Genomic DNA, 10,426 nt, shown 5'->3' with positions numbered 1-10,426 from the left:
TGAAACGCGGAAATCAATTAAAAACAAAGTGGTATCAAAAACCAACATCATCAGGACGAATCATTAACTCCAATTCAAAACACCCGAAGTCTATGATAATTAATACAGCGAAAGGCTGTATACGAAGAATGTTGGATATATCAGATAAAAGTTACCACAAGGAAATCAAAAAAGATATTTTCACTTTATTGAAGAAAAATGATTTTCCCGAAAATCTTATAAAGACATTAATAAGAAATATAAATAACAGCAATCAACAAAACGAAACAAAAAAACCTACAAATTTCAAGTCTGTAACCTACTCCCAATCTTTCAAAGCGTTTAGCAAAGTCTGACTGCTACAATAAAAATACATTAAAACACATTTTTAACAATACGAAAGCTAAAATACGCACACGGAAAAGAGCAATGTGGTGTATAAAATACCATGTAATGGCAAGGAAGGTGAATCATGTGATCGCGTCTACGTAGGGACGACGAAGTCAAAATTAAAAACAAGACTAGCACAGCACAAGTCAGACTTTAAACAAAATCCACAATCAAATACTTATAAAACAGTTTTAATGGCCCACTGTGCGAGTAGCGGCCACTCTCCCAATTTAAACAATGCAACTATTCTCCAGCAAGAGTCAAACTATAGAAAGCGCCTCACATTGGAATTGCTGCATATAATTAACACACCACCTAACATACGACTAAATTACAAAACAGATGTTGACGGCTCCGCCCACATATTTAGACATTTATTAACTAACAAATCGACAGTAGAAAGCTCCGCGTCAAACAGAACGGACGTGTAAAACAAAATGTATGTTATTATTTTATTTCCATAGTTTAAGTTGATATTATAAATAATGTTATATTTGTTATAATTCCCTTGAAGATGATTACCGAAAGTTGTAATCGAAATATATCGGAACACAAAATTAAAACTTTGTTGTTTTTATTATAAAATCAATATTTGACCTCGAGCCGGCAAAAACCATCTCTTAGTTATTAAATAAAGGTCGCCAAAATAATTATTATATTAAAATACAAAATCACAGAAACTACACCGTAAGAGAATCTGTAGTTCAAAACTAGTGCACTCCTACTGCATTCTGAACTACTAATAGTTCGCCATCTATCTTTTTTACATGCTTTCAACTGGCGAATTTAATATTGCCATGTGCTAGACGATGGAAACTGTCCCTGCAACTAATACAAATATCCATTTTAGAACTAGTTCGTTATTGGCACTTTTGGATATTTACGAACTAGTGTAAATTTTACAGCTGATATCTAATTCATTCTTGGTAATATTTCGTTGGCCCCGAACCGAAGCGAAATTCTACATGTTACTTCTAGTATGATATTATCGCATTTTTCGATAGTTCCGAATGGTTGAATAGTGAAAGGCATCCCTGCTAGACAGCTGTCAGTCATTTGAGGCATCAATTGACAGATATCCCTGCTAGGCGGCTATCCGTCATTTGAGGTATCAATTGACAGATATGGCTTATGGATATTTACATCAGGGTGTAAAGCAAAGTTTCTATCAGGTTGTTAGAAGCGACATGACAAACCTGATTAAACAATTTGTCTACGTGTATGGTTTTCCGTCTTTCTTTTGCACACGAGAATTGGCATATCGCTGTCCTTGTCATTGCCTACGACCTATTCCATCATCCCTGATGTAAATATACATAATGTATGTATAAACACAAACAGCAAACAAAGCTGATGTAAAAACCAATCAGACCTGTATAAATAAAACCAGCAGACAGCGCTGATATAGAAATTCGTTAAACCTGTATAAATAAAATTCGATCTGATATAAAAACCTTTCCCATTTCACATTTCAAATTTATCATTTATTTTCATACAAAATTTGATCATATAATTATTTTACTAATCTATGTATTAATCCGCTAGCAAAATTTCCATACAATCAATTGACAGGCTGTTTCGCATAGTTAGCATACGTAAAATCATATAAAAGTTATATAAATCGATTCGTGTGGATCAGCCGCAGTGCATAGGCCCATTTTTGTTAACAAATATTACTCTATTTGTTTATAATTAATAGAAAAGTTTTTTGTAAATTCGAACAAGCTCTGCAAATATCGAAATTTACTTTCGTGCCCGAAATTGCGCCATCTGTAGGACCAATTATGTTAGTGATCTAAGACACAAACCTACATATTATGTTGAATTCGTGATTCGAAAAGCTGCGTAGTCGTGTTGCTCAAATGTTTCACCTACATGTATATATGTACGTACGCGCCAGACGGTAAAAGAACAAGTAAAGAAGGCTAAGTTCGGGTGTAACCGAACATTACATACTCAGTTGAGAGCTATGGAGACAAAATAAGGAAAATCACCATGTAGGAAAATGAACCTAGGGTAACCCTGGAATGTGGTTGTATGACATGTGTATCAAATGGAAGGTATTAAAGAGTATTTTAAGAGAGGTGAACCAGGGCTGACTCTAGAATTTGTTTGTACGATATGGGTATCAAATGGAAGGTGTTACTGAGCATTTTAAGAGGGAGTGGGCCTTAGGTCTATCGGTGGACGCCTTTTCGAGATATCGCCATAAAGATGGACCTAGGGTGACTCTAGAATGTTTGTACGATATGGGTATCAAACGAAAGGTGTTACTGCGCATTTTAAGAGGGAGTGGGCATGAGGTCTATAGGTGGACGCCTTTTCGAGATATCGTCATTAGGGTGGGCCCGGGGTGACTCTAGAATGTGTTTTTACGATATGGGTATCAAACGAAAGATGTTACTGAGCATTTTAAGAAGGAGTGGGCATTAGGTCTATAGGTGGACGCCTTTTCGATATATCGCCATTAAGGTGGACCAGGGGTGACTCTAGAATGTGTTTGTACGATATGGGTATCAAATGAAAGGTGGTAATGAGTATTTTAAAAGGGAATGGGCTTTAGTTCTATAGGTGAACGCCTTTTCGAGAAATCGCCATAAAGGTGGACCAGGGGTGACTCTAGAATATGTTTGTACGATATGGGTATCAAATGAAAGCTGTCAATGAGTAATTTGAAAAGGAGTGATCCTTAGTTCCATAGGTGGACGCCGTTTCGAGATATCGCCATAAAGGTGGACCAGGGGTGTCTCTAGAATGTGTTTGTACGATATGGGAATCAAATGAAAGGTGTTACTGAGCATTTTAAGAGGGAGTGGGCATTAGGTCTATAGGTGGACGCCTTTTCGAGATATCGCCATAAAGATGGACCAAGGGTGACTCTAGAATGTTTGTACGATATGGGTATCAAACGAAAGGTGTTACTGAGCATTTTAAGAGGGAGTGGGCATGAGGTCTATAGGTGGACGCCTTTTCGAGATATCGTCATTAGGGTGGGCCCGGGGTGACTCTAGAATGTGTTTTTACGATATGGGTATCAAACGAAAGATGTTACTGAGCATTTTAAGAAGGAGTGGGCATTAGGTCTATAGGTGGACGCCTTTTCGAGATATCGCCATTAGGGTGGGCCAGGCGTGACTCTAGAATGTTTGTACGATATGGGTATCAAACGAAAGGTGTTACTTAGCATTTTAAGAGGGAGTGGGCATTAGGTCTATAGGTGGACGCCTTTTCGAGAATCGCCATTAGGGTGGGCCAGGGGTGACTATAGAATGTTTGTACGATATGGGTATCAAACGAAAGGTGTTACTGAGCATTTTAAGAGGGAGTGGGCATTAGGTCTATAGGTGGACGCCTTTTCGAGATATCGCCATTAGGGTGGGCCAGGGGTGACTCTAGAATGTGTTTGTATGATATGGGTATCAAATGAAAGATGGTAATGAGTATTTTAAAAGGGAGTAATCATTAGTTCTATAGGTGGACGCCTTTTCGAGATATCGCCATAAAGGTGGACCAAGGGTGACTCTAGAAAGTTTGTACGATATGGGTATCAAACGAAAGGTGTTACTGAGCATTTTAAGAGGGAGTGGGCATTAGGTCTATAAGTGGACGCCATTTCGAGATATCGCCATTAGGGTGGGCCAGGGTGACTCTAGAATGTGTTTGTACGATATGGGTATCAAATGAAAGGTGGTAATGAGTATTTTAAAAGGGAGTAATCCTTAGTTCTATAGGTGGACGCCTTTTCGAGATATCGCCATAAAGGTGGACCAAGGGTGACTCTAGAATGTTTGTACGATATGGGTATCAAACGAAAGGTGTTACTGAGCATTTTAAGAGGGAGTGGGCATTAGGTCTATAGGTGGACGCCTTTTCGAGATATCGCCATTAGGGTGGGCCAGGGGTGACTCTAGAATGTTTGTACGATATGGGTATCAAACGAAAGGTGTTACTGAGCATTTTAAGAGGGAGTGGGCATTAGGTCTAGAGGTGGACGCCTTTTCGAGATATCGCCATTAGGGTGGGCCAGGGGTGACTCTAGAATGTTTGCACGATATGGGTATCAAACGAAAGGTGTTACTGAGCATTTTAAGAGGGAGTGGACATTAGGTCTATAGGTGGACGCCTTTTCGAGATATCGCCATTAGGGGGGGCCAGGGATGACTCTAGAATGTTTGTACGATATGGGTATCAAACGAAAGGTGTTACTGAGCATTTTAAGAGGGAGTGGGCATTAGGTCTATAGGTGGACGCCTTTTCGAGATATCGCCATTAGGGTGGGACAGGGGTGACTCTAGAATGTGTTTGTACGATATGGATATCAAATTAAAGGTATTAATGAGGGTTTTAAAAGCGAGTGGGCATTAGATGTATATGTGAAGGCGTTCTCGCGATATCGACCAAAATGTGGACCAGGTGATCCAGAAAATCATCTGTCGGGTACTGCTAATTTATTTATATATGCAATACCACTAACAGTATTCCTGCCAACATTCCAAGGGCTGTTGATTTCGCCTTGTAGAACTTTTTCATTTTCTTCTACTTAATATGGTAGGTGTCACACCCATTTTACAAAGTTTTTTCCAAAGTTATATTTTGCGTCAATAAACCAATTTAGTTACCATGTGTCATCCCTTTTTTCGTATTTGGTATGGAAAATTCGTAATTTTCGATATCGATAAAGTGGGCGTGGTTATGGTCGGATTTCGGCCATTTTTTATACAAGATAAAGTGAGTTCAGATAAGTACGTGGGCTAAGTTTAGTAAAGATATATCGGTTTTTGCTCAAGTTATTGTGTTAACGGCCGAGCGGAAGGACAGACGGTGGACTGTGTATAAAAACTGGGCGTGGCTTCCACCGATTTCGCCCATTTTCACAGAGAACAGTTACCGTCATAGAATCTATGCCCCTACCAAATTTGAGAAGGATTGGTAAATTTTTGTTCGGCTTATGGCATTAAAAGTATTCTAGACAAACTAAATGAAAATGGGCGGAGCCACGCCCATTTTGAAATTTTCTTTTATTTTTGTATTTTATTGCATCATATCATTACTGGAGTTGAATTTTGACTTAATTTACTTATATACAGTAAAGATATTAAATTTTTTGTTAAAATTTGAATTAAAAAAATTTTTTTTTTAAAAAGTGGGCGTGTTCTACATCCAATTTTGCTAATTTTTATTTAGCACATATATAGTAATAGTAGTAACGTTCATCATGATATCTTCAACGACTGCCAAATTATAGCTTGCAAAACTTTTAAATTACCTTCTTGTAAAAGTGGGCGGTGCCACGCCCATTGTCCAAAATCTTACTAATTTTCTATTCTGCGTCATAACGTCAACCCATCTACCAAGTTTCATCACTTTAACCGCCTTTGGCAATGAATTATCGCATTTTTTCGGTTTTTCGAAATTTTCGATATCGAAAAAGTGGGCGTGGTTATAGTCCGATATCGTTCATTTTAAATAGCGATCTGAGATGAGTTCCCAGGAATCTACATACCAAATTTCATCAAGATACCTCAAAATTTACTCAAGTTATCGTGTTAACGGACAGACGGACGGACGGACGGACGGACGGACATGGCTCAATCAAATTTTTTTTCGATACTGATTATTTTGATATATGGAAGTCTATATCTATCTCGATTCCTTTATACCTGTACAACCAACCGTTATCCAATCAAAGTTAATATACTCTGTGAGCTCTGCTCAACTGAGTATAATAAAACATGGTTTCCCATTGTTGCCACTTACCTATATTGGTCTGTACCAAAATCCTAAAATAATTGTTCCAAAATAATTGTTAGCGCACAAGAAAACTTTAAAGAGAAGTAATTTTTAACCGGCCCATTTTTCTGGACAAAATTTAATTACACGTAAATGCATAGGGCTTTGTTTAACAGATTCTTTGTTTTTTATATTAGTTCCTTTAAAAAAACATGAAATTACAAATACTGTGTTAAATTTTGTTGAAACTAACTAAATTTAAATATGTATATATAGCTGGCTTTAGGTCCGTGTTTTATAATTGAAGAATTAAAAAATACCCTTTGATTCTTCTTTTAAATCGATATATTTCGATTGCTCAACGGCAATCATCTTCAGGATTGTATGTAGCAACTAACAAAAAACGGAAAATGTTGCAGACTTCAGATGAAGTATACCACAAAGAAGTTAAAAAAGAAATTTTCACATTACTAAGAAACAATGATTTTCCGAAAAAAACCATAAAAACTTTATTAAGAAAAACCAAAAATTTAAATAGACCAAAAACTCCCGATAAACCCATTATTTTCAAGTCGGTGGCTTATGTACCGCGGCTATCAGAACGTTTAGCAAAATCTGACTGCTATGATAAAGAAACTACAAAAATTGCGCATAAACCTACGAACACTTTAAAAAACATATTTAACAAAACAAAATCGAAAATACCAATAATGGAAAAAAATAATGTAGTTTACAAGATACCATGTAAAGGCAATAGCGATGAAACGTGCAATAATATATATATAGGTACTACAAAGTCCAAACTCAAAACGAGAATTTCACAGCATAAGTCTGATTTTAAATTTTGCCATCAAGTTAATAATCAAAAAACAGCACTCATGGCCCACTGTGCAGACAGCGGCCACACACCAAACTTTGATGAGACTAAAATACTGCAACAGGAACAACACTATAACAAACGCTTCACACTAGAAATGTTACACATTATTAATATTCCGACTAACACACGACTGAACTATAAGAGCGACGTAGATCACAGCGCACATATCTACAAACACCTGCTCACTAAAAAACAGTACCATACTCCACGTCGGACAAAGCAGACGTGTTAATAAAAGTATGTATTTATGTGAAATGTAAAATGCTAAATTTGTTTATTGTTATTTTTATTATTTTTGTTAGTTGCTACATACAATCCTGAAGATGATTGCCGTTGAGCAATCGAAATATATCGATTTAAAAGAAGAATCAAAGGGTATTTTTTAATTCTTCAATTATAAAACACGGACCTAAAGCCAGCTATATATACATATTTAAAAATAAAAGGTCGCCAAAAAATTCATAATTTATATAGACGGAAGGCACGCCGCAGGCATAAACAACCAAACATGGGATATGCTACAATAAAAAACAACAACAAAAACGCCAAAGAAACAATCAACAAACTGCAGTTTACATCTAAAAAATTGGTAAAAATAAAATCAAGTATTAAGTTTCTATTAAAATGTAGGAAATCAAAAATTATTCCGAATTTTATAAAAAACTCCACTAGATGTAAGAATTTATTTGTATCTGACTTGGACAAGCACTCGGACATAGATAAAATGTTACACAGACATACACACTTTTTCCTTACAAAAGTCTTAAGCTTACTTATAAAACAAAAACACTACATATTGCAACGATTAAATCAACAAAGAGAACAATTAACCAACAAATTAAAAATACAATTGAGTGAAAAAGATTTCAAAGAATTACTGGATAGCGAGAGTAATGTCACTAATAAAACCACAACAACTTTAAAGAAACGTCAGGAGCTGAAATATGAGAAAATTAGAGCGAAACGAAATGAAGTATTCACCAACAACACCAAGCATAAAGAGTGGTTTGTAAACAAAACCAAATTGGAATTCCCGCCAGATATTCAAGCATTGCTAGCAAAGGGGCCGAAGTTCGGACTACCTGTAGATAACAAGAATTTCCCTCTCTTTAAATATATAGCAGACGGCGAAGATTTGGTACAAAGCATAAAAAGCAAAGATCAACAGGAGGAAGCTCGCACAAAACTCTCTTTGTTAATATCAAATCATGCAACAACAAACAAACATTGTACAATAGACAATGCAATTTTAGATACAGTGGAGCAAACTAAGAAATTCCTGAATGAAAATAAAAACATTAGAATTTTAACATCCGACAAAGGGAATAAAACGGTGGCAATGGAAATTGAAGAGTATAATAAGAAAATGGAAGATATATTAATGGATCTAACAACATATAGAGTTCAGAGACAGGATCCAACATCACGTTTACAAAACAAGAATAATGCACTAGTAGAAAAACTTTTCAACATGGAAATAATCACAAAGATGGAGAGAAAAAGAATGATAACAACCACCGCACAGCCACCCAGAATCTACGGCCTCCCGAAGATTCATAAGGAAGGAACTCCATTAAGGCCAATATGCTCAGCAATTGGGTCACCTTCTTACACACTGTCCAAATATATGGCAGACATTTTAAAAAACGTAACGGCGAGTTCTACGTACAATATTAAAAACACAATTGAGTTTAAAGAAAGAGTAAACAATACATACATATACGAAGATGAAAAGCTTATTTCCTTTGATGTAGTTTCGCTTTTCCCTAGCATCCCGATACAATTGGCACTTGAAATAATACAAGAGAAATGGAATACAATTAAAGAATACACAAAGATACCAAAAACGCTGTTCATGGAAATAATTAAATTCTGCATTCAAGAGAGCAGATATTTCAAATTCAATGATACTATCTATACGCAACTAAAAGGAATGCCGATGGGTGCACCCACATCCCCAATAATAGCGGATATAGTTATGGAAAAATTATTAGATGATACTATGCTGAAGTTGCGACATAAACCAAGAATACTTACCAAATACGTCGACGACCTATTCGCGATAATAAAAGAAAATGAAATACAAAACACACTTGACACACTAAACACTTTTGACAAAAATATAAAATTTAGTATAGAACTAGAGAACGACGAGGAATTACCATACCTGGACTCCATAATAAACAGACGAGGAAATCAATTAAAACTAAAGTGGTATCAAAAGCCTACAGCATCAGGACGAATTATAAACTTTAATTCAAAACATCCGAAAACAATGATTATGAATACAGCAAAGGGCTGTATACGGAAAATGTTGCAGACTTCAGATGAAGTATACCACAAAGAAGTTAAAAAAGAAATTTTCACATTACTAAGAAACAATGATTTTCCGAAAAAAACCATAAAAACTTTATTAAGAAAAACCAAAAATTTAAATAGACCAAAAACTCCCGATAAACCCATTATTTTCAAGTCGGTGGCTTATGTACCGCGGCTATCAGAACGTTTAGCAAAATCTGACTGCTATGATAAAGAAACTACAAAAATTGCGCATAAACCTACGAACACTTTAAAAAACATATTTAACAAAACAAAATCGAAAATACCAATAATGGAAAAAAATAATGTAGTTTACAAGATACCATGTAAAGGCAATAGCGATGAAACGTGCAATAATATATATATAGGTACTACAAAGTCCAAACTCAAAACGAGAATTTCACAGCATAAGTCTGATTTTAAATTTTGCCATCAAGTTAATAATCAAAAAACAGCACTCATGGCCCACTGTGCAGACAGCGGCCACACACCAAACTTTGATGAGACTAAAATACTGCAACAGGAACAACACTATAACAAACGCTTCACACTAGAAATGTTACACATTATTAATATTCCGACTAACACACGACTGAACTATAAGAGCGACGTAGATCACAGCGCACATATCTACAAACACCTGCTCACTAAAAAACAGTACCATACTCCACGTCGGACAAAGCAGACGTGTTAATAAAAGTATGTATTTATGTGAAATGTAAAATGCTAAATTTGTTTATTGTTATTTTTATTATTTTTGTTAGTTGCTACATACAATCCTGAAGATGATTGCCGTTGAGCAATCGAAATATATCGATTTAAAAGAAGAATCAAAGGGTATTTTTTAATTCTTCAATTATAAAACACGGACCTAAAGCCAGCTATATATACATATTTAAAAATAAAAGGTCGCCAAAAAAAAAAAAAAAAAAAAAAAAAAAAAAATTCATAATCTAACTAAATTTATTTATAACAATGAAAATTTCCCGAAAATGTTTTTGCATATACAGATTTAATCCTCATTATAAAGTACGTCTTATATTGAAACAAAAAAAAAGTAAATTTGCCACAAAATATAACATTACATTTTTTTATTGGCTTTATGCTAATTTATTTTATTTCTTATTT

The 10,426-nt window shown here is 35.4% G+C and overlaps 1 protein-coding gene across 1 annotated transcript; it reads left to right on the top strand.

Annotated features, from left to right (window-relative positions):
- The first annotated feature begins 6,525 nt into the window (after positions 1-6,525).
- On the top strand, positions 6,526-10,034 carry LOC137242276 (uncharacterized). The gene is made up of 2 exons (XM_067769624.1): positions 6,526-7,216; positions 7,282-10,034. The coding sequence occupies exon 2, from the start codon at positions 7,488-7,490 to the stop codon at positions 9,990-9,992; it is 2,505 nt and encodes an 834-aa protein (XP_067625725.1). The 5' UTR covers positions 6,526-7,216; positions 7,282-7,487; the 3' UTR covers positions 9,993-10,034.
- The last annotated feature ends 392 nt before the right edge of the window (positions 10,035-10,426 follow it).

The sequence above is a fragment of the Eurosta solidaginis genome, chromosome 2, assembly GCF_040869045.1.
Source record: "Eurosta solidaginis isolate ZX-2024a chromosome 2, ASM4086904v1, whole genome shotgun sequence".
NCBI classification, from domain to species: domain Eukaryota; kingdom Metazoa; phylum Arthropoda; class Insecta; order Diptera; family Tephritidae; genus Eurosta; species Eurosta solidaginis.
This window is presented reverse-complemented; position numbering and strand designations above follow the sequence as displayed.

Bases quoted from the DNA above. Each gene is read 5' to 3' on its own strand.
- LOC137242276 (XM_067769624.1), top strand. From the start codon at position 7,488: ATGGGATATGCTACAATAAAAAACAACAACAAAAACGCCAAAGAAACA.